Here is a 25,774-nt window from a genome sequence, read left to right as displayed (position 1 = left end):
ACAACATGATTTTTTTGTGTGTGTTACCTCATGTTTTTATTTGTTATAGTGGACGCCATAAACCAGTGGTCCTCAACCCTGATCCTCAGGGACCGGTATCCAGCCTGTTTTCCATGTCTCCCACAGCCAACACAGGTGGAGATCGTTATCAGCCTTCTGCAGAGATTGCTGATTAGCTGATGATATGAATCACCTGTGTTGGCTGTGGGAGGCATGGAAAACAGGCTGGATACCGGTCCCTGAGGACCAGGGTTGAGGACCACTGCCATAAACATCATGCAAATCAACTAGGATCCAATCATGAACCAGAAGTGTTGACATCATCCATATTATGAATTTGTATTGGTTTAAACACGCAAATATGTCATGTCCACTGCAATCATCTATGGGTTCGAAGGGGTTAAAGCACAAGAATGGGGACAAATACTTAAAAGATTTGACCTAAAACAATATTGAGGTCTGTTTTTCACTATATTTCTTCATTGTTCACTAATTATTATTTTACAACATTATTTATACTGTATATTTGTCTTTAAAAAATAGGGATGGACAGATTACCAGCCGAGCCGATTATCGGCGCCGATATTGGGCATTTTGCCGAATATCAGTATCGGCCTTTTTTTCAAAATCTGACGGTAAACGGTTAAAACGGCTAAAACCATTTTAATCAGAGAACTATTTATTTAAAATTTCAGTTAACTTTATGAAATGCTGCTGGCCCTGGAAACCATCTGAACCTTTTGTTTTTGTTTGACATCAAAACAAAGCAATGTGTTTTTAGGTAACATTTAACTTTTTAAGGCTTATTGATAACCTTGGGAGTTTCCTTAACATTTTTAAGAAATTTAAAATGAAGTATATTTTCTAAGATTTAAAAAAAAACAAAAAAAAACTTTTACATTTTGAAAGTCTGAAAATGGTCAATAAGCATAAATGCTTTAAGACATTTAACAACAAAGTCAAGATTGGCATTTGTAATTTAAAAAATGTTGATGCTAATAATTCCCCCCCTTTTTACTGAAAATGAATATCGGCTTCAAATATCGGTTATTGGCTTCCTTTCCTACTAGTACTAATAATTGGCATCAATATCGGCCCTGAAAAAACAACAACAATATATCGTCTAGCTCTATAAAAAGACATTTGCGGCTTAAATTACCAATAATAACTACAATTTGAAACTGACCTTTAATCAAGTCATGATTATTTAATAAGGACATTTTTTCTGAACTACTTGCACATATTTTGCATGAGGAAAAAAATCTCAAGGCTCAATCAACCACCAAACAAATGTCACAAAAAGTAGACTGAAATATTGATTGAATGATTTTATCTCACTTGACTAATCAGTTCCAAATCTAGGCCTAGTTAGTTAAGCACAAAGCAATACTTTTTTTCTGTATTACTGGCAGCAGGTGGAAACACAGATTAATTGCACCTTCTGCCATCTCGTAGAAGAGCAGTTAGTCTGCTCCATTTTCCTTTTCTTGCCTTCCTGGTCCAACCCAACAATGTTTTGGTAGTCCAAGATTTAGATGGATGCTAACGGTCCAACGTTCCCCACGCAACCATTTCCCCCGAAGCAGCCCGGATGCTTCACAGTTTGTCGTCCCCGCAGCTCTACAGGTGTCGACTTAATCACCATCTCAGGTCACCCGTGGCCAGTGACTCAAGTCATTCAAGCAGCCACAATCAATGCAAAGCCGCTTTTGTTGGTCTTTAGTGTTGATCATGTTGTCACAGCGCCGAGCGCTTGTCATCTCTCAGGAGGCCAAATTGAATATCTACTATAGGCAATGAGTTGATTCTCTCGCAAAGGTTATCTTGTGGCCTTCCGCAAGCTAAATACGGACTCGTAGACAACACAGCAAAATAACAATGCGTCGAGCTGGCTGAATGCGACATATTCCGAATTTTAGGTCAAATTCCCGGCTGAGGAATGAATGCCATTCTTGGGTACTACAATAATGACATTGAGTCTCCAGGCAGCAGCATTGAAGGAATTTGCGCTTGTACCTATTGTTATTGGATTCCGTAGTTGTTGGGGGAATGTTTCCAAAATTCCAGCCCATATCCTCATCTTACACATTTTTCCTGGCTCTTGAGCTCATTACCCAGCAGGCCTCCTATTAGCTGGCTTATTAGGGACGGTGTCGAGGATATTGTGGTGGTCTGCGCCGCCGTGGTAATTCGACATACGTCTGCCAAGGAAAACATTTCCTGCCTTGTGTGGCTCTCAGCAAGAAACATGCCCGGCACTCTGACCGCAGGCCTCGTGCTGGAATAATGGGGGGGGGGAGTTGTACAGTGCAGACCGGTGTGGAATTCGGCATTGAAAATTAAATTATCTTTTTTTTTTTTTCCTTCATTCGGTAATTTTACCGATTTGAGATGTCATCATCATTGCTCTCCTTTTTTTTTTTTTTTTTTTTTTGTATGTGTGTGTGTGTGTGTGCGTGTATTCATTAGTGCACCTAAAACCTATTAAAAAAATCCCATACCGTTCACCTAAACCGAACACTTCCAGAGTCGTGAGGCCGTCAGGAGACCCGAGGAAGGACCAAAGAATTAAAATAAATTATCTTTCCATACAAAGCAATTTCTATGCCTCCGTTCAACATGCGTTATTTACTCACTGCTCAGTGTTCTTACTATTACTTCCTGCTTGATGATGCAGCTGTTTGGTTTCGTCGCACTTGACTCGCTAACAGCTGTGAGAGCAGCACTTATCCAGGATTTCGATGATTCTGTTCATGTGGGGGGGAGAAGAGGAGGCTTTCATTGCTGTTGTGAATGAAGTCGACAAAGCTTTCCTGAATGCTGACAGGATTTTCACAGTTTGGCAAACAAAGAATATGCACACACCGAAACATTATCCCGCTAAGCTTTGCTCACGCAGCCTGTCATCCTATTGTTGTCTTTTTGTGTGCTGATATAAATATGTTATACGACTCTCAAGGGATTCTCATTAAAAGTGTGATGTAAAGGTCAGTGGAAAGCAACAGGGAGTCCTCGTCCCCTCGCTTGGGTGTAAACTTTGCCAGTCAATTGAGAGATTCAAGGTCAGTCTTGACCTGTGCACTTTTTCAAGTGGTGCCTCTTGAGCAAGGCCATTAGAATGAACGCAATTATGTATAATATTAATGCAAATGAAAGACATTATTGGCTTTTATATTTTTACTCTTAGACAAGTTGATGGGCAGTGATGTTTAAATATGTCTGTCTACCCCCCCCCCTTTTTTTCCTGAGTCAATGTACTCTGTACATCACAGTATCTTTTATAGGTGTCGTTAAGCCAGCCAAAATATTGGTGTGGTCTTTCTAATATTTTTGAAATATGAAGTGAGAACATACCCATACAATTTGGCGAGGGTTAATCACAATATTAGTACATTAAGTGACGTTAATGTTTTTTCTCTACCGTGCAAATAAAGAGGCAACGGCTAACGGGATTTGAGTTTTTTTTAATAATACTTCTTACAAAAGATTAATGATCACAATGTAATACATTTTGATTGTGATTAAACATTATTAGCGCCATACAGTATCATCGTGAAACTGATGTTTGCCACCGAACGAGAAACTTCCACAGTTTTAGCCCCAGGTGCTAGCTAGCTTGCTAGCTAACTCCCATGGTACACATTTACCTGCTACGAGCTAGCTCAAGGGCTTAAAGCCAAACTGTGGCAGGGTTTTTACTTTCTGGACCCGGATTTGCCACCTCTGATTGTAATTTTAACAAATGTACAATTCATCTCATCAAATCCTCTCTAATATGTCTTATTGCCACTCAGATGACGCAAAACTGTTAAATATCCATACACAGACTTGATTTCTCTTCAACAGCCTTTTCTAATGTTTTGTAGCCATGAAGGAGCAGATGGCAAGGAATTATCTACAACTCAGATGACACGCATAATTAGAAGGGGGATAATACAACTAGATTAGTTGCATTACCACACAACCAACAAACAAAGCATTCCAGAAGATGATTGTTTCATTAATTACGAGGTATCAAATAGGAGCTTGTAAAAGTCTGTTGCTGTGAGTTATTTACTAATTTATTGGACCAAATCTTAAAGGTGAAGTAACTACCAACCCTGACAATTTGGGGTTTGTGTCTGGGGAAGGCTACCCTTACTGGCTATTTCAAAACAAAATGGCCAACTTCCTGTTCAGTTCCGTGCTTAGGTTCTTCTTAGGTTATGCTACAATTTAATCGTAAAATTTTGGCCAATGTAAATAAACTTATGACCATAACTAAAAATATAAGACCAACATGGAGTTCTGCAGGGAACCTTTCTAGAACCACTTGTGTAGTTTGTCAATAGACAAAAGTACAGCGACGTTCAGTTCAGTCAACGCTGTAAATGAATGTAAAATAAAAATAAATGACTGATTCCTTGGTACGTTTACTGGTTGTGCAAATGTCAATATTTTTACTCCATCACAAATAACGTAATCAATTGAAGCGCATCAGTCGCCTTGAAGATTCTTGCATCATTGCCGCTTGACTCATTGTTAGCAACAATATATGACGGCGTCTTTTCGGAGAACATTTATTCTATAACGGGGGGGAGGGGGGGAGGGAAATCACACCCAAGCAAGACATTCCGTCAGCCTTAATGTGACCTTCCTGAGTAGACTCAGCCTGAGAAAGTGGAAGGAAAACTGATGGTTGCCAAGGGAAAATGGCACTTTGCATATTTTTATATTTTGTTCGTGTCGATTGTGGTCACATGAGATCTAAAGCTATTTTTAGATGTTTCCCCATTTCATCCGTAAAAAATGGATCTGTGAGGCTATGTCGGAGCGGCAGATGCAGATGCAGAAGCCGGTGTCAGTGTATAGGAATGTCAGGAATGTACTGAGCGGGAGTGATCACACTGGGCCATTGATGCAGATTTATGACCTGCCGGGTCCGAGGGTTGACTCTGGAGGGGAACATTAGGTTGTACCTTACTAGCCCCATCCACCTTGCTATGACGTCTTACAACAATATGAATATGTCTTTCGGGGTCTTGTTCAGCCCAGGGATACCAATATACAGTGGGTATAAAAAGTCTACACACCCCTGTTCAAATGCCATGTTTTTGTGACATGCAAAATTAAGACTAAAGTCAAACACTTCAGAGCTTTTTCCAATGTTTTTTTGTTTTGGTCGTTTTTTAAAGAGCAGAAAAAAAAACTTAACTAAAGTTTTGGTTGTTCTAGTAGGCTTTTCATGTGGTTACCATTGTAGCTTGCAGTCTGTGGCAGTTTGTTAATGTGCATTACCGCCACCTAAAGGATAGGAGCGGTCACACCGCAGCCTCGGTTGGCACAAGTCGCCGCCGGTCTGTCTAATTCTCACCGGATGATCTCAACACCGAGTGGATGACTCGCCTCTGATCTCGTGGGTGTGTTGGAAAGTATTTTTAATGGGACCTTCCCCAAGCATTCGCCCAAGGGGTGGCGGAGTATCTGATACGAGAACAAAATCAACACGTATTTTTTATATTAGTGCCACACTGGAAATCTGAAAGGGTGATGGGAAATGTAACCATTTTAGTGCAAACGGTAGCAAATCTACATGCACAACGGTGAGTGTCATGAATCATATTCCTGATTTTAAAACGTGGGCCTTGCGTGTGAGCACGACGGGGCCAAAGGCAACCGACGGCCGTGACCGTTGCCCTCCGGCGTAACCGGAGCCTCTCAACGGGTGAGAGGGTGGGCGAGGGGGGGGTGACTGTGGCGAGGGGAACAAGGCCAAGATTTACTGTGGGCGTAAAGGCATATTCCATAAACATTGACACACACACCAGCTGCCTGGCACTGTCACTAGACTGGGCCCCCTTTTGGTGCGGTGGCCTGTGCTTTCTGTCCCGGGTCGGGTCCCGAGGATCTGATTGCTGCCGCGGTCGCCCACCTGCTTCGCCAGTATGAGCTGTCTGTCATTAGTGGATGTGCGCTGATCCACACCCTCTGTGTAAGTACAAGTGTGGACTGTCACTCTTTGACACTGAAGCCGGCCTTCGCAGAGACATGTGGACTGTACGCAGACGTCCTTCCTCAGGGTTGTCAACACTTTTTCCTCAAAATGGCCGCATAAAGAAAAATCAAAGAATGTGACTTTGACATCCTTCGACTTTTTTAAAATACACTAAAATTGAACCATTAACAATTATATATTGTTTCTATATCAAACCTACTCACAGCTTTCTGTTAAAGGTGAGAAGGCAAATTTTTGGGTCGCCTATCCCATTAGAATAAGTATGCACCCCCACTGAGCAGATTTTCATATTTAAAATTAAAACAAGAGCAATGTATAGTAAGATGATGATTTTTCAAGCAATGTTTACTTGGGGATCACCAAGGGGAAATATTCCCAAATCGGACCTTGACACAGAGCAGAAAGTAGGGCAAACCATTTTTTTGCCTCTGAAACCTCTAATTTCTATTTATTCACCTTTTATGTATTGAAATTTCGAGATGATTTTACTTGTAAATAGGTTTTTCTTGTGTATTCGCATATCTAGAAAAGGTCAAGTCATCATTATTGTTAGTAGTAGCATAGCTGTAGTAGTTGTTGGGCACCATATCAATGAGGCATGGGTGGGTGTCCACTTGCTCAATGCTAATGCTAATTAGCATCTATGTTGTGGTGCTATAACCCTTCAAGCAATGGTTTGATTGCAAACAATCCAGCAACACATGTAAAAATACTCACTAAAAGTACTCACAGGCGTGTATATTCTTTATCCTCTGCAAAGAACCACCGATATCAGTACTGTACTGATGATCTGAGAGGAGTTGAGATGTCTCAATGAACTGTAACGCCGTAACTGCTCCCAGCACAATAGCCATTTAATTTCTGTTGCTATATGATCTCTTTCCCTAATTTTCAGTATTCCAAACATTTTGAGAATACATTGTGGTTCTAGTGATCATGCAGTTCTAGTTATGCACGTGTGAATTTTTCATACTGTTCCTTTACCCAATCGCATAAGATCCGCCAAGTGGCCCTAGCCAATAAATGCAACTTTTTATTCAGATTTTTTGTAAAAATGAAAGCAGTGGAACATCTTTAAAATGTTTGTGTTTTCATTACAGGACGGAACGAGCTGATCGCACGCTACATCAAACTTCGCACTGGAAAAACGCGGACCAGGAAGCAGGTGAGTCCAACGCGACCAACGCCACTTGTGAGCCATCCCTATTTTTGAAGCCCTTCAGAATGTCCGTCCCTGCTGAGTGATGCCCCGGCTCCCCTGGGTGGCGGCCCCCACAACCGACGTCCCGACGACTGATGCAGGGCCAGCCGCCCGGCCTTCATACGCACTGGGATCGTGTGTTGGCACGGTTTCTCTTCTTGCGCCTCGCGGACGTGTTGCTCGTTAGAAGCGGCGAGAAGCGGGGGGACTATGGCAGCTAGGACGAGGGATTTGCAACGTTATCCGTCTAGCGTGGCATCCGATACGCAGGGACTGATGTAGTGGTGGCAATGATGGATGTGCATAGATAGAGACCCTGCTCAGTCATCTGGCACAGTCGCTGTGGGAGTGCTGATGAGAGAGGCGGCGATTCAGATTCAGGCGACTTTATTGATCCCAGAGTGGTCAATTCTTCCTTTAAAATGTGGATTTCCTTACGTCTGGGTCATTTCAGCATACTGTGACAATTGAGACTGGCCTCTCCAAAAGCATTTTTTTTGCATGTGCTGTCCCAAGTTTTAAACGCAATGTTACACATTATGTCACATACATCCAATTCAAAAGCTTTCGTGGCAATTTAAAGCAAGTAACTCATGGCTTTTATTAGGGGTGCGAATTGCCTCGTACCTGGCGATTCGATTCGTATCACGATTCATAGGTCACGATTCGATTCGATACCGATTAATCCCGATACGAATCTATGCATTGATTATAGCGATTTTGAAATTTAGAAAATACTAATCAGTAAACTTGTACATGTACAGTGTAAGATTTGTATGAACATTTATTAATTTAGCTGAAAATTCAGGTTTATAACTGAGCCACTGCATTTAACAAACAGGTTGCAGTCTGTTTGAACAGCACTGAAATAAAATATTAAGGCTTAATGTTCCATTAATATAACATTCTTTCATGCTTAATGTGTAAATCCTAACCCTAAGTAAGACCTTTTGTTGAATATTTCCATAAAAAAAGTGATGTTTAAAAATCGATTCGGCCGCATATCGAATCGATTCGAGAATTGCGCGCTGTAATATCGTGATATATTGCCGAATCGATTTTTTCTAACACCCTTGGCTTTTATGCAATTGCTGGCCTTTTTCCTTCTTCCATATTAATATTTTTGCTCGAGCTGTTGTTTCATATTGTGTTTGAACTTTTTAGATTGAATTTCCAAGTTTTGCTACAGCTGAACCATTTGATTATGAAGGTTAACTGTAGTGCTTAATTTGTGGTTCTCGAAAGTATCTCTGATTAGTGATGTTCCATAGTGGAAGTCTATGAATGTTGTTTAATTGGTCTCCAGTTTGATACTAATTAGCTTTTTTAGATTTGAGACATTTTTATTATTATATTCTCCACTAGTTAAATACTCGACATGGTTAAGAAAATTCCCAACTTGATTTTATCTGTGTGCCCTGCAGGTGTCCAGTCACATCCAGGTTCTCGCTCGACGGAAGGCCCGGGAGATCCAGGTGAAGCTGAAGGTACGCTATGTGAGTCAACCTTTTACTTTCTTTTTTATTATTTGTTATTAAATAGCAAGTGGCAAAATGTTTAGAATGCAATGGTGCCTTGGGATGTGAGTTGAATTGATGATCAATGAACTGGGAGCCATAAAAGGAGCCATAAGAATTATTAATCAATCAAAATATGCAGAACTAACACATTCACTATTTATTACATTTAATACAATGAAATTTTTTGACTTAGTTGAGTTTAAAATAGCACAAATAATGTATAAAGCATACAACAATCTACTCAAAAGCTATTTGAAATTTGAAAGAGTCCTTATGACATAAGGGGTACAAGTGTCTAAAAAAAAAATCAAAACAAGAACAAATATTAAGTAAAGGTGTGTTTCTGTAAGAGGTGTTAATTTGTGGAATCATTTTGGTACTGACCTGAAAAGATGCAAGTCACTTGCTGAGTTTAAAAAAAATGTTTCAAAGCAAAGTTCAAGAAAATTATTGAAATCAGACTTGAGCTGGCAAAACAGCAGAAATTGTGTCATTTCTTTCGATGTATCAGTATGAGTGTAATGAGAATTGTATATGTGAATATGAGGATGAATTATTATGGTGTATGCTTATGAATTACATGTACATATGCTACTGGCAAAGTGCATTTTCTTTCATTGAAATATATGAACCTATTATTGTATCTATTGAAATAAGTCAAAACATAAGGGGTAGGACTCGATAAGTTTTTAACTTCTTCCTTCTCCCTTTTGAACACGTCAACTCTTTTCTTTCTTCCTATTCTTCTTGTTTTTTCTTTTTTTACTTCAACTTATATTTGATACCAACCAACCAAACCAAACGTGAGCACATATGTAATAAATAGGCTGATTTAACCGCAACCTCTAATTGACATTTTTAAATGTGATGTTCCATGAAACTTATTTCAGGAAGCCCCGAGGCTTTACTATGTACAATTATGAGCACGCCAAACTAAACACAATTGTCAGGGAACAAATGAATCCCCGTCTTATTCCCCCTGCAGGCACTCAAAAGTGTTCCGGTGTCATCCCAGTCTCTCCAGTACTTTCTCAGTTTGCATTTCTCCCTCACATAGTGGGACTCTTCCTTGCCATGCGAGCCGCGAGTCTTCAGCTGGCCGAGCCCCGCAGAGGTCACAGGGTCAGCTTATATGATGGCGGAAGGGCGCTTTTTAAATACTACTTTGCTGTCACTGAAATCCAGACCACTGGCAGCCCCACTCCCATATTTCAGCTATGCCCTCGTGTCATCCAGCCCCGCCAAGAAGAATGCACCGGGTGGCCTTGCCGTTAAAGTCCGCTGTGCTTTCAGGAAAACCACGGTGGATTTAGACGGAGGCGTATCGCGTTGCCGCAAAGTACGGGACAGACAGTTGACGAGCAGCTGACTATGTTGTTTTTCTCCTTTTGGTGGCATTAGTTCTTTACCAATTATTATTATTTATTTATTTTACCTTAACCTTGGAGAACCCAAGAGCCCTTTTCTTCTTTGGAAAATTATGAATTATACATTAAATGACTGCTATAAATTCACTGAAAACCAAAATATATGTTTTTTCAATTTTAACCCTTTTTTTTTAATTAGCTCAGAGTTGCTAATTTATCAAAATATATATATAAAACATACTCCTAGGCATTGTGCAACATGATATGAAATAGATTAACAAAAAAAACACAATTTTACCATCTGATGGTTTGCTGAGAAGATGGTTTTGTTTGGATTGATTTCCAGCTCAACAAAAGCTGTCAAAGTGACAACGCAACTCGGTCAACGCACCAAAATTGGATTACACTCGTCAACTCCGACATGAACTATTTGGTGCATCTGCATGCACTTAGGGCTGAAATTGACCTTAAGGAAGCTCATTTTTAACATTTATAGTTTACAAATTTGGTATTCAATCTGTTTTGGTTCATGTAACTCGGACCATTTTCTTCCATGAAAGCGGGAGATTATTTTAACCCTGGAGAACCCAAGAACCCTTTTCTTCTTTGGAAAATTATGAATTATACATTAAATGACTGCTATAAATTCACTGAGCACCAAAATACTGTATATGTTTTTTCAATTTTAACCCTTTTTTTTAAACTAGCTCAGAGTTGCTAATTTATCAAAATATATATATAAAACATACTCCTAGGCATTGTGCAACATGATATGAAATAGATTAACAAAAAAAACACAATTTTACCATCTGATGGTTTGCTGAGAAGATGGTTTTGTTTGGATTGATTTCCAGCTCAACAAAACAGCATGTTTGTTGCCAGCCATCTTGTCACCACCACTCTGGCTCATGTAAGTGCACTATTCATCCACTAGATGGCCCCATGCTGGGGTCAGAAGTGGCACTCTGGACTTTTGAAGTGAAATTTGTAAAACAAAAAAGTATTTATTATTTGAGTAGCAGAATTTATAGGGGCCAAATTTGACCCCGTGGGTTCTCCAGGGTTCACCTTGTGACCTGATTTGTCCTCTGACAGAAGCTGCTTGTCATCGCCCTGCCAAAGCAAAAAAGCAAACTCTTGACTGTAATATCGCTTTATCTTCACCTGTGCTGCAAGCTGGCCTCAGGCCCTTCTTCAGCCCCCCTTTAGGAGCTGCGCTTGGGTTACCGGCCAGCCAAGTGGGGTCTCTGAGTGCTAACGAGTGCTCCCCGTTTGCGTTACTGTGTCCCCCTCCTCCCATAGGACCAGGCCGCCAAAGACAAGGCGCTACAGAACATGGCCACCATGTCCTCGGCCCAGATCATTTCGCCCACCGCCTTCCAGAACAAGATGGCACTCCAGGGACTCTCCAGGCCGGCTTACCCCACGGCTGGTGGGGTGAGTCAATCAACAGGACCTTTTGAGAACGTTTGAGCCCCCTTTTCATGATGCTGATGTTGTTCAAATTGGTCAAACACAAAGGGTTATCTGTCGGTATGTCATTGGTTCATTTGGGTTATGTTTGAAAAAAAAACGAGACAAAAAAGATATCGCCAGGTTTCAAATTAGGGTTGAAGACAGAAATAGGGTTTCAAGCAAAGGTTAGGTTTTCATAGTAGGCCCATAAAACAGAAGACATCAAGTTAAGGTTCCAGTCATTGTTTGATATTGTCAGATATTTTTTTTTATTATTTATTTTATTTTATTTTTTATTTTTTTTCCTGGAGAGCTCAGTATTGTTCATTCGGTAATTTTACCAATTTGACATGTCATCATCATTGCTCTCTCTTTTTTTTTTTTTTTTTGTATGTGTAAGTGCGTGCGTGCGTGCGAGTGTGTGTGTGTGTATTCAGATTCAGATTTTAAGTAAAGGTTAAGGTACAGGTCTGGTCCTTGATTCAATGTTCAGGTTTCTGCAGAGTTTGCTGATCATTTGATACAGGTGTGTTGGAGGAGGGAAACATCTAAATAATGCAGGACTCAAGGCCCTCGAGGGTCAGACTTTGACACCTGTGAGTTTTTGTTTCAAAATAGAGCCTAAAACCAGGATAAAGGCTTCAAATTAGGATTTCAAGTCTGGGTTATTTTTATTTTAAGGAAAGATTAGGGCTTTAGCCAGGTTAGTGGTTTCAAATGAGGGAGAGTTTTGGTTTGTAGTTACTGTTTCAAGCCTGTCAAGGGTGCTTCAAATTTGGATTTCAAGTCTGAATAGGGGTTTCAAACAAGGGTTAGGGTTTCAAAATTTGGTTTGAAGCACAGGTTAGGAGTTGAAATGATGGTTTTAATCTATGGTATGGTTTGGGGTTAGAAGCCAAGGTTAGCGTTTTGTGGAAAACTTAAGTGTTCCACTCAGGAACACAATTTCTAGTGCTATTCAATTTCAATGCAATTTCAATTTCTAGTGCTAGGGTTTCAAGTCTAGCTTTGGGTTTCAAAGAAGGATAAGAGTTTTGAGTTTGTTTGAATGAAGGTTCGAAGTTAGTTGAAATTGGAGTTCAAAATCAGGTATTAGGGTTTAGAAGCCAAGGTTTCACAGCATGCAGGAAGATTTTTTCCAATATTTACTTTGGGGGTTGTTGGGTTTTTTCGCCCCATTTTCAGAGTATTGAATGTTTCTCATCAAATTTGTCTGATAATTTTTAGGGTTTAATCCCCCCCCCCCCCCACACACACACACACCAGTGTATTTCAATAGGCATCAAGTAAATGACAGCCCCGAATTATAAATAAACAAATTGTTTAAATAGATACTCAATATTGGTCTATCTTCTGATCGGATCGATTATGTTTTTTGTTTTTGTTTTTTAAACTCGCTGATCGGTGATCGGCTTCAAAATCCTGATTGTGTAAAGCCAACATCTTGTGCATTCATTGTGTGCATTGAAAAGTTACTGAACCTAGTCAACATTTAAAGCCTTGTATTATGTTATTCTAATCTTACTCTCCTATTCATTTTTTCCCCCAGTTTTGGCACGGGGCTCTTCCGGGACAGCCAGGAGGCCACGAAGAGTGAGTGAGCCGCTCTCCGACCTTCATGATCATATCATTCGCGTCTCATCTGATCCGCTTGAATGCGCATCAGATGCATTTCAGATTGGGCGGACAAATTAGAGCGTGTCCGTGTAAATGATAAAGTCAGCTGTCAGACGTCAGGCATGCCGTCGTGCCCCCTGCGCCTTTAGAGGTCAGGCGGTCCAATTAGTATGTGAGATGGGGTCACAAGGCAGCCATGGTTCCTAAAATGCCACTCTCTTTCTCCCCCCCCCTCAGCATTAAGCCCTTCTCCCAACAGAGTTACGCCATGCAAGCGTCCGGCCCGGCCCCCATAACAGGTGGGTGCTCGCCCTCGCCCTCGCCCTCGCCCTCGCTCCTGTAGTGTTGACAGAGCGCCATCAGGCAGGCATAATGATATGAGAAAGTGACGACGATAAAGACATTGCTCCGATCTTTCTATGTTTTGCGCTCAAACTGCCCGCCGTCCCACTTCCAAGGTTATGAAAGCACTGCGGGGCTGTCCATGTCACCTAGCGCCCCCCCTTGGCAGGGCAGATGTATCGCCAGCTCCAAGTTGCGAATGCTGGAGTTCTCCGCCTTCCTGGAGCAACCTCAGGACCCCGAGACTGTAAGTGGACAAGCGTTATTTTACTGCGTGAAAAGTCTTTCTATTCTTTCAGTTATGTTTTTCCTTGATCTATACAAGATAATTAGCACTCCTGATAAGTAAACCTTTATATTTTCTTGACACCTGTACATAGTACATCAAAAACATTTAGATGTACACATTCACCACCTGCAGCCATCAGTGAGTGGACTTTAAAACTCAGGACTCTACACCCCACAGTCGAGTCAAAAATAGCCCAAATTGCGTCATAAGGGACCAATTTTGAATAACCCACAAAACAACACAAAAATTGTATTTCTTGGTGCGTTATTAATTTCATTTAATTTTACTCAACTGAATTCAAAAAGTTGGGTCGGTTCATTTTTCACCCAATTCAGTTAGGTTATTTGATTTACCCAAAAAGTTGTCTCAGATGAATAACCCACCCAAAAACCCAACAAATTGGTTTGCTTTGTGAGTAATTATTTAATTTGACCCAAGGTTTTGGATTAAATAACTAAAAAAATTGAGTCGGTTCATTTTTTCACCAAATTCAGTTGGGTTATTCCATTTACCTCAAAAATTGGGTCAGATGAATAACCCGCACAACAACAACCCAACAAATTGGTTTGACCCAACGTATTAGATTGAATAACAGAAAAAGTTGAGTCGGTTCATTTTCTACCAAATTCAATTGGGTTATTCAGTTTACCCCAAAAATTGGATCAAACGAATAACTCACAAAACAAGCCTAAAAAATAGGTTGCTTTGTAGATTATTAATTGAATTAGGTTTAATAACTCAAAAAGTTGGGTTGGTCCATTTTTATTTTTTTTACCCAACTTGGGTTATTTTTGACCCAACCGTTTTTAGTGTTTAGAACATCAGTGGAGGAATACTAACCATGACAATTTAACTTGACCAACTCCGATTTTTTTTTTGTCTCCGCAGTTCAACAAACACCTCTTCGTGCACATCGGTCAGTCCAACCCCAGCTACAGCGACCCCTACCTGGAGTCGGTCGACATCAGACAGATCTACGACAAGTTCCCCGAGAAGAAAGGAGGCCTGAAGGAGCTTTTTGACAAGGGGCCACACAATGCTTTCTTCCTTGTCAAATTCTGGGTAAAAAAAAACATCTTTCAACTTATGATCATGTGTAAATGAGCTCAAATTGTTTATGCGAAATCCTTAAATTGGTGGCATCGTCAGAGCAGATGGGACCTCTCAAAGTCATGAGGGTGAAGTATAATGCGTACTCCTGTTTTCTGGCATCTGTTGGCTGTTAATGGCCCTGCAGTGTGAACTTTACATATTGGAGCCAAAGGACATTAAGGACAATTCAGATCGGTAGCACAGTTCTCACTGTGATGACGCAACCCCACACACACTTAAAAAGAAAGTGTTTGTGTTTTCCCTCTGATGATGGTGTGTGTGTGTGTAAGAGTGTGTGTGATGGCAGCCTCAGGGAGACTGGCAGCTCTGAACTTCACCAGAGGAAATGTGAGCCCGGTCACCTGTCCCTGTGCGATTACACCAAGTCCAACACTTTTGCAGCCCCCTCCTCCTAATGTACTTATTTTTAGAGCAGCTCCACCCTAAAACGCACGTACAATGATAGTGCCGCCAGAGAGCAAAGCGTGATGACCGAAGTCGACTTGAGATGGTGACAGATGAGACATTTCAGAATTGGACAGTCTGCTGCCAACGTCATCCACACAACTGTCCTAAAACACAATGTGGTTGAAGTCTAATGAAATACTTAAAGACCACATTGAAGATTGCATAAATGATGTCGCTCAGGTGCCAATATAGAGTATGGTGGGGGGTGGGGGGGGTGTAGAACTATTCTTATCAGGTGACCACGTCTCCCCAAACTGTCCTAGACAAGCTTGAAGCCACTGTAGTGACAAGGAATTAACAGATTATCATGTACACGGCATGGCAAGCAGGGGGAGGGCACGAGATGGGGCTCGGGGAGCCAATTTGTCAGCCCACCTTGTGTTTGTTTCTTATAAACCTATTTTTGATATCGATAAAGAGCTGAGGGATCAGCAGCCAGAACATTAAGTGCCCGACAACCCCCATAAGTCCATGTCCACTTTATAAACAGTTCGTTGCTTTTCCTGGCTGTTCCTCTGCAACCTTAGAGAATCAAATGCAACGTAATGTTTTGAGTAGAGGATTTACAGTAAAGGTTAAAGTTACACTGGTTATAACGTATACTAGGGGTGGGCCCAAAAAATCGATTCTCATAACAATCGCGATTCTCATTTAGTATGATTCATCGATTTTAAATGTCCCAAAAATCGATTTTATTTCAATTATTTTATACTGTCTTGCCCTCGTTTGTGTGTGCCTTTATTGGGAGCACTGTTCATGTTGTACACAATTTGGCCACCTCTCGTTCTGATACACTGTTTAGTTATAGCCACAAAAAGTCATGATCAAGTTATTCCAATAAAAGTTTTTTTTTGGGCAGTGTAGGATGTTAAGATGCTTCTCTGTATACATTCCTGAAGCGTTTTGTATAAATAGTCGTTCTTTTGAGTAATAAAAGTGCCACGAGTAGCGCGCTAATTAGCATTAGCGAGTCAGACTGGAGTAGATCATGACAATTGTTTGCATATCTATAAAGTGATGCAGAAATCATTGTCAATCAAATAATTTTTAATCTAAAATTGTTCTGAATCGATAATCAATTCTGAATCGAATCGCAGACCAAAAAATCGGAATCGAATTGTGAGAAGGTCAAAGATTCCCAGCCCTAATGTATACACAGTATATGCAAATTTATCTTCCTTCTGCATTCGGCAAACAGGTGAAAGCACTTTGTTTTGGCAGAATCTTGCTCAAGGACACATCGACATGATCATAAGGAGGGATTGAACCCACAACCTCTGGGTTGGTAGACAACCAATTTACCACTGAGCCATGCCGTTAGTTATAGTCTCCAACTCGTTCAGAGGTGTGAATATGAGTGTAAATGATTGACTGGCGACCTGTCCAAAGTCAGCTGGGATAGACTCCAGCTCACCGGCCACCCATGCGTGGTAGAAAAGAGTCGATGGATGCACCGAGCGAGGCCATCAAGGCTAATTGTAAAATATACAGAGGACCCTTTGCATCGCAAGGGTCCGTGAATGTCAAGTTGAAAGCACCGCCTCGCCTTTTCCATGCCTGCCAGATGGCTTTTGTATGTATGGGGTTACCCTTCTCACATGTTGGACTTCCGCATTATTTATCGCGGCGGGATAAAGGACATTTGTGAGTGGCACCGTTTTGGAAGTGGTCTTAGGCGGGCCTTTGGGGAAGGGCAGCTGGTCAGATTCCCGGGTGGCATTTGAATGAGGGCAAGATGAGACCTGTCATCTATATATCATAGGGGGGAAAAAGGGGAGCGAGACTGTAATAAAAGTGAGGAGCTAGAAATGGAGACTTGTAGTGTGAACCAGAAAAAGAGATCCGTCAGTCAATGAAATATTAAGTCACTGCAGTGTCGGTCCCCTAAGCCGCGTTTTCACCAAATTCCACTTTGGTTGGATTTGCATTGGGTGTCCCTTATCACTCTTGGAATAGTAGACATTACAGCAAGGAGAAAGTACGTCATGAATTTAACAAACAAGAAGCCTTTTTTTTTTACGTACAAGTGACAATTCTCTCGACCAATCAGTGGAGAGCTGCATGTCTCGCTCCACCCTACACAAGGGAACTGTACCGTGTGCTGAAAGCTGAACATACTGTACATGTTGGTCATTGTTTTGGAACCTTTACATTTGTGTTCATTTTATCCACCATTTTTAAATTTAGTCTCAGTTTTAGTCCAGTTTCAATCTCGCTTGATATAGTTTTTATCATAGTTAGTCAACCTCATCCCGTTTTTATTTAGTCCGTTTTTAGTCGACTATAAATCTAGCATTTTATTATTGATTTTCGTCCAAGAAAACATTTTTTTTTAAATTCGTCTTAATGTTCGTCTAAAACTGTCAAGGTTTTAGTCGAGTTTTAGTCAGGACAATAATTTTACCCCTGTATATATACTGTATTTATTGTTGATTATGTTGAACATTTCGGATCTAAAATTATTTCACATAAAGTTTTCTCTCATCGTTTTGATGAAAAACAACTTCACACACAATTACAAACAATATATCAACAAGTGGCTACTATGGCTCCATGCTATGAGCTAGTAAATTAGCCAGCATTAGTTAGCGGTCGGATTAACATTATTGTTGGATTCATGTTATAACTGTAATTTTTTTGTCTGTCCCATGTGTTTGTGCATGTTGCACTCGCTAGCTGCAAATGTGAAAGTCGGTGTGTCACATGACTGTGTCGCAGTGACAGATTAGCAGAGACAAGATTTTACAAAATTATATCATTTTCGTTTTGTTTTTGTTAATGAACTAAAATGTCCATCCATAGATTTGAGTCCAGTTTTTATGTGAAGTACATTTTCGCAAAAATGCATGTTGATTTAGTGCCAGTTATTGTTCATAAATTAGGGTTTTAGTCTAGTCTAGTTTTAGTCCGCTGAAAAATGAATGTTGATGAAATTATTTTTATTTAGTTTTCGTTGACACAATTAACACTACTTTACATACTGAAATGGAAAGGGGGCGGAGCACTCTAAAGTGATGTTAGCCCATTCAACTTTCGGCTAATTGATGACATTGTTACTATTTAGGTAAGCGGTCACGAAAATGGATGGACGGATGTTTGGTGAATTATCTAATGGCTGACATGCGGGCTTGCTCGTCAGCTAGCGTTAGCGGATGCCTTTTTAAATGAGCGTGCGTAGCATTTTTGTTAAATTTGAGGAGAGACTTGCATACTTTGCAAGTGGCCACGCTACCGCTCTCAATTTTAATAAAAAATTGTCACACGCTTGAGGCACAACTGCTAGTTTGCTGCGCGAACCCACCACCTGGTGAATTCAGCGACATGTCTGTTGTTGTTGCCAAAACTCACCATCGATGATTAATCAACCTCAAGCTGTACTCCTAATGTCGATATAGCAATGAAAGTGAGTGGATCTGCTTGGTATAAATGAAAAAAAAAAATCTGGATTAAAACAACAAAATGTATCCCTGCCCTCAATCAAAAGACCTTTTCTTCACCCTCATTAAGAGCAGTCAGGAGATGCCCGGGGAGTTGGAGAGGCCAGAGTGTGTGCTGAGGTAGAGGTTGGCATGGCGACGGTGACAGGCAGATGACCCACTACCAAAACTATGGCATTCTAAATCCAATTCCCAGCAAAGGCCGCTGTCGCTGGCTGGCCTGAGACACCCCCCCCCCCCCCCCCCTTAGCGCCCGTAGCCCTGTCCTAACAGATTGTCGCACGCTTTTGAAGTGCCAAGGGAATATGATTTGAGCTGCCTCTGCTAAATTGTTGCACAGCCGGCCCGGCGTGATCGAATCAGCCAATTGTATGCCGCTGATTGTAATTGGATGAATTCCCTCGCAGGCCGTAAGGCGGAAGGTGGCGCTTCGGCGAGGGTGGCCGGGCCTCGGGGATGAAGACAAATAAAGGAATTACACCAGGCCCAGATGAAGACGAACGGGGGCGATGAAGAGATGAGGAGGCTGAGCAGTGTCTCAATGGCCTATTAGGAGGCAACGGGGTGCGGTGGAGCAGGCCAGCTGTCAAAGTGACAACGCAACTCGGTCAACGCACCAAAATTGGATTACACTCGTCAACTCCGACATGAACTATTTGGTGCATCTGCATGCACTTAGGGCTGAAATTGACCTTAAGGAAGCTCATTTTTAACATTTATAGTTTACAAATTTGGCATTCAATCTGTTTTGGTTCATGTAACTCGGACCATTTTCTTCCATGAAAGCGGGAGATTATTTTAACCCTGGAGAACCCAAGAACCCTTTTCTTCTTTGGAAAATTATGAATTATACATTAAATGACTGCTATAAATTCACTGAACACCAAAATACATGTTTTTTCAATTTTAACCCTTTTTTTTAAACTAGCTCAGAGTTGCTAATTTATCAAAATATATATACTGTATATAACATACTCCTAGGCATTCTGCAACATGATATGAAATAGATTAACAAAAAAAACACACAATTTTACCATCTGATGGTTTGCTGAGAAGATGGTTTTGTTTGGATTGATTTCCAGCTCAATAAAACAGCATGTTTGTTGCCAGCCATCTTGTCACCACCACTCTGGCTCATGTAAGTGCAATATTCATCCACTAGATGGCCCCATGCAGGGGTCAGAAGTGGCACTCTGGACTTTTGAAGTTAAATTTGTAAAAAAAAAAAAAAAAGGTCTTTGTTATTTGAGTAGCAGAATTTATAGGGGCCAAATTTGACCCCGTGGGTTCTCCAGGGTTAAGCACCGATGTGAGATCTGAAATGGGAACGGCTAGGGTGGTAGATCAATGACATTCTCCTCAGCCCTTAGTTCATGTCAAAGTGCAGTATCTATCGTCAGATATTTGCTGAAAAACTCATTTATTCCATGTATTTTTGTGCTGGGGGAGTGCTAAATCTCGGGCTAATAGGAAAGTAGTAATTGGAGTCCAAGAATCATTGATAACAAAATGTTCTAAAATCAGTTTGAAATTATATTTGATGAATATATAATGTTTTGGAGATCATACTTGTTGGCATATTTATGGTGTATATATATATATATATATATATACTGTATATATATATCACTCACATTTACTGAAGTGTAAAATACCCATCAGTGGAGATCTGTAGAAACGTTTCTCAAGTGCTTTTATAGTCAAAATTGCACCATCGACAGGTCCAAAGTGTGGTTCCCAGTTAATCCGAGCTAGGAAGAGGCGGAACTCACAAGGAGACACACGCAGCATCTTTGGAATCTTGAGGCTGCTTTGGCAGCCTTATCCAAGGTCAACTGGGATCGGCACTTTGGATGCCTCGTGGCTTTGCAGAGAATCACTCTCAAGCTTGACTGAGCTGTAAGATTCTTTGTCAAACTGACTCGCACCGCTCGGTGGAAGTCACCAGGAAGTCCTGACTTTCTACAAGATGTTTTTTCTTTTCTTTTCATATATCCAGAGGAACATGTGAGCCAGTAGGTCATTCAATGTGTTTGATAACTTAAGATCAGTTTTTTTCCTCAGCAAACCCTGAATGAAGGCGTCAAATTGAGTCGAATCTTTTGTTTCTTCCCTGCAGGCGGACCTGAGTGTGAACCTGCAGGATGACAGCAGCTTCTTCTACGGTGTTTCGAGCCAGTACGAGAGCTCTGACAACATGATCATCACCTCGTCCACCAAAGTCTGCTCCTTTGGCAAACAGGTGGTGGAGAAAGTGGAGGTTAGTCAAAGTCAAAAGTGCAGGCTGGTGAGGAGTGTCTATACTTGAAAACTATTGTTAAAAACAAGGCCTAATAAAATGCCGGTTTTATTGACCATGTAGAAACATTCACACAGAATTTGGGGCTTCACATCATAAAACGTGCAAACTGTACATACTTAAACAGTGATATGATCAGTGGTTCCCTGAGACATGACCTGACTTAATAGTTTTTCAGTAAACAAAGTACAAACCACTGTGTAAGCACAAAGTTGAGATCCAAGCACTGCATGGTGGCTTTTAGCTCAACTCGCTTCACGACAAACAGCAGTTTGACAGATCGTGAACAATTCTTCAAAAAAAGAGCCTTCAAGCCATTTTACTGCCACTCCCAGTTGAAGAAACTTTACTGTCATACTAAACAGAAAGCAGAAAATTGCAAGTCATACATGTATGTTCATATTATCATATATCGTATATAAGTCAATGGCGTAGCTATATGCCTTAGGAAAGTCCACTTAGCTTAATGCTAGCATACAAAATGCAATAGAGTATGGTAGTAAAATGTCACAGATGGGCTAACAAATAGCATGGAGTGAATTTTCTCACGAAGACAGAAAATATTCAATACTTACACATGCACACATATACTGTGAGTATATATATATATATATATATATTTAAATAAAAACTTTAACAGTTTGTGTCATTATTAATTAATTGGTTTGCTTCTGGTGTGTGCGACTTGATCACCGGGCGCAGTATAATACACACGCGCACACACAAATGAAGAAGAGTTTCACAACTAGTGGAAGTGACGCTATAATGAAGGACAATGACTAATACCATATTGCTGATGCCTGTAGCGTCACTTCCATTAGTTGTCAATCTCTTCTTCATTTGTGTGTGCATGTCTGCAATATACTGCCCCCTGTGGTCAAGTCGGACTCACCAGAGACACCCCAATTAATTAATGACACACATTTTTAATTATATTTAAATATATTATTACTATTTGTTCTTCTCAAGTACGATCTCAGAAAGTGCTATTTTCCTAATCTAAAAACATTTTTTTTTTGGTGATGATTTTAGATAGGAGTTTTGAGTTATGAGCGTGGTCACAGAAACCTTTTTCACACATACATGCCATTTAACTATGCTAAAATAATGTCTTGTCTCATAGTAAAAATTTGAACCTTATAACTAATCAGTTATATGTCCATATTTATTTTGAGGAAAATGTATTTTGAAATGAGAACAAAAGAAGGTCAAACAATCTCCTGGAGCAGTTTGTGTTTAATTTCAAGCGTCCAGTGTAATTCCACGACTGAGCTTCTTATATCCCGAAGTGAGAGCCAACAAATTCTGCATGGCCAAGTGTTAAATCAATCCTGTTGTTTGCAGCCAAAGTGCAGTGGCTTGTGCAATGCGCTTAAAGGGTGTTTCTTTCCACTGGGGACAATAGGCACTTGTCCCCGGCGTTTTCCAGTTTCATTCTGGCAGGAAGTTCTGGAGGAAAACGGTTGCTACTACTTTCATATTCTGAGAAATCTTGAATCATTCCAAGAGTGCGAGTGATGTAAGAATTTGCGGCGGATTCCAGTCAACAAGCACTGATCTGTGGTCAGGATGTTGATGTGAGGAAAGGAGAAAAAAAATCCCCCTTGATGACGTGCGCTTACATTTCCCGTTAAATGGACACAATGGAGGCCCTCCCCCACCTGCTCCTGATGGATTGTACAATATACAATATACTGTAAACACACACGCATGCACAGCCTTCGGGTTGAAGTCTTAGTCCGCCTCTTGATGACACTAAATGGCATCATGATTTGATTAGTCCTGTCACGAGAATTATGGTTATTGTCACGTCCGGCATGCTACATGCTGCATTACATACATTATATTGCATTACATTTATTACACTTCATCACATAGACAGACGCTCGGACATATCAATATCTTTTCTCTTTTACTGCAAAATATATCTCCTTTCAAATTGCTGAATCTATTCTCACATGTGATTTACGTGACATGTTTGTTTGTTTCTCTCGCTCAGACCGAGTACGCCCGCTTCGAGAACGGCCGCTACATGTTCCGCATCCACCGTTCGCCGCTGTGCGAATACATGATCAACTTCATCCACAAGCTCAAACACCTGCCGGAAAAGTACATGATGAACAGCGTCCTGGAGAACTTCACTGTCCTGCAGGTACACACTTTTCATTTTGGATTTTGTTTGATTATAATAATTCTTCAATATGTATTGTGTTGCACTTAGGGGGGTGTCAGGCGATTATTATTTTTTTTAATCATGATTAATCGCATGACTAACAATTAATTGCAAATTTCATATCTGTTCTAAATGTATAATAAAATGTACAATCAAATATTTTTGTCTAAGTTTTCATACTCTTTTTAATGTTATGGGGAAATGTTAAACTAAAAGAAATATGGCTGCATCTTTTAGTCATTGATACAATAATTTCACAATAATTCATAAAATTGAATTAAAATTAAAAAGATGTACTGTACTGTAAAAAATGAATGTGATATTGATTTGTGTTGAGGTCATTTTTCTGCCACTAGATGGCATAATTGCATTTGTCACATTGGTGACAGCTCAGTGCATTTTTCTTTTCATATTAAAAGCTATCTAATATTTTATATGAAGTTACTTGTGAAATTCGGCACATTTTTTTAAATTGTAAAATACAACTTGACTGCAGTCTCCACAAATATATGCATCATTATTAAATTTCTTACTGATAGATTTTGACGTGGATGTGTCTGCTACGTTGCGATGAATTCCCCCCAGTACAGGCTTTCCAAGTAAGGGGCAGTCATTAACTCAGTCAAACCCAAAAACGTATAAATATGTTTTTATTACTTAATCCTTCACTCCCAAAAACGTATTTAAACGTGTGTTTTTTTTAATATATATACTGTATATATATAGTTTTTATGCGAGAAGAGTTGTGTCCAAACTCAGCCCTCGAGCGCCGGAGTCCTGCATGTTTTGAATGTTTCCCTGCTCCAACACACCTGTTCCAATGAAAATTATCAGGCTTATGCAGAGCTTGCTGATGAGCTTTAGGTGTGTTGGAGAAGAGAAACCTCCAAACCCTGCAGGACTCCGGCCCTCGAGGACCAAGTATGGACACCACTGTGCTAGAGCATACAGAAGGCTTTGATGTAGCTTCTGACCTGATGAGGTTGCTTAAAGCAATGGTAGTTATTAGGTAAAACGACCAGCAGGATCAGCCAGGGCCATGTTGCAACAAGCTCTTTTTGCCGGTGTTTTCAACAGTTTTTGAATAATGAAACTTAGCTATATTCTAATGCTAACTGCTGCAAAATGGAAACCGATACAAATGTGCTTTTCCTCCTGATGAAAGAAGAGACTCGAATATTTCTTTTGATAGCTTCCATGTTTTTATAGCAATAGAACACAATTCTGTGGGACTTGCAAAATCAGTCAAAATCCAGTAAAACACCCGGGAGCAAAAGGGATTGCTTCAGTGAAAATGGCTGCGAGTGAATGAGTTAATCGTGCGTTAAAAAAATTTGTGGCGTTAAAGGAACTTTAAATTAACTCAAAATGAACGCATTAATTTTGCCACATCTAGTGGCACTAAAGCTCCATAAAGGATGGCCCAGAAGCCGGATTTGCACCCTCAACACTACAACTGTGACGTAGATGTGGTAGCCACTAACCACTGTTACCTCATCAGAAAATGTTAGTCAAATTCATAATTGTATGACTGAGCTAAGCTCCCGTTGTTTACAGACCGGAGACAACCAAATAAAGCCACTAAGGTCAATCCATGGCTGCTTTTAGCGGACTTTATCCGCTCTTTTCCCACAATTTACGCTGGCACCATAAATCGCGTTTAACGGGACATAATCTGCAATGCAACAATTATGCGCCGTGCAATTTGATTTGTTAGTGCTGTGAAGTGATCAAGTACTCACTTTTGCTGACGGTTGCGTGGCAAGAAGTCACGGCTAACGGCTGGTTATTGGTTGATGCTGAGGGGACAGACTCTGATTACACGGTCTTGGACTTAAGTTCTTGGAGGTCTAGCGGGGGGGACTCAAGATGGTGGACTGCAGCTTTCAAAGACACTGGAGTCCGCATTCCTCCCGGCAGAGGGACAAAGGCCATATTGAGCCCACGCGGCCGACTACATGACAGCATGTCATCGGGCCTCTCAATGGACTGATTGACTTCCTATTGACTGTGGAAGACGCGCACACACATCCAGTCTGCGCGCAGTGCATCAGCATTCAACAAGCTGTGTATTCAGCCTCAGACAATTGTGCTTAGTGGACTAACAAAGTGTGGGCTTGTTTTGTTGCTGCAGCGTCAGGAGTATACGGTCCATGTTACGGGGCCTTTTTGGTCCTTTAGGGCCACCATAGTTTGCATCACTTAAGCCTCCGAGGTACAGTACACACAAAACGCATTGCAGTGTGCGGCTATGCATGGGATACACCTGTTAAAATTGTTGGGCACATTTTTAATATAGACCCTCTTTAGCTTCTTCTACGCCGTGAAATTGTGACTTGAACCCCAAGTTCTCCATCCCTCGTCTTTTTGTTGTTGTTGTAATGGTGTATATTTTGTTTTGGGACATTTTGACCCTCAAATGGAGCCAGCCAGCCCTCACTTTTCTACCACATATTTTTCCTTCTTTTGAAATGTTGCCCCCATTGTGACTTATTGATACTCATTGTCATGTTTATTTC

The 25,774-nt window shown here is 40.7% G+C and overlaps 1 protein-coding gene across 2 annotated transcripts in view; it reads left to right on the top strand.

Annotated features, from left to right (window-relative positions):
* tead4 (TEA domain transcription factor 4) overlaps positions 1-25,774 on the top strand; it is a 33,273-nt gene that overhangs the window by 4,702 nt on the left and 2,797 nt on the right. Inside the window, exons 2-10 of one of the 2 annotated variants that reach the window (XM_077569499.1) lie at positions 7,096-7,160; positions 8,621-8,683; positions 11,386-11,520; positions 13,088-13,131; positions 13,393-13,454; positions 13,614-13,744; positions 14,675-14,848; positions 20,903-21,043; positions 23,082-23,234. In XM_077569499.1, coding sequence (XP_077425625.1) covers positions 7,096-7,160; positions 8,621-8,683; positions 11,386-11,520; positions 13,088-13,131; positions 13,393-13,454; positions 13,614-13,744; positions 14,675-14,848; positions 20,903-21,043; positions 23,082-23,234 — 968 coding nt within the window. Of the gene's footprint in view, positions 1-7,095; positions 7,161-8,620; positions 8,693-11,385; positions 11,521-13,087; positions 13,132-13,392; positions 13,455-13,613; positions 13,745-14,674; positions 14,849-20,902; positions 21,044-23,081; positions 23,235-25,774 lie in introns of both variants that reach the window. The other variant, XM_077569498.1, reaches the window with a different exon arrangement.

This window comes from Vanacampus margaritifer, chromosome 6 (assembly GCF_051991255.1).
Source record: "Vanacampus margaritifer isolate UIUO_Vmar chromosome 6, RoL_Vmar_1.0, whole genome shotgun sequence".
In the NCBI taxonomy this organism is placed as follows: domain Eukaryota; kingdom Metazoa; phylum Chordata; class Actinopteri; order Syngnathiformes; family Syngnathidae; genus Vanacampus; species Vanacampus margaritifer.
The sequence above is the reverse complement of the archived record's forward strand: the minus strand, read 5'-3'. Positions and strand labels throughout refer to the sequence as shown.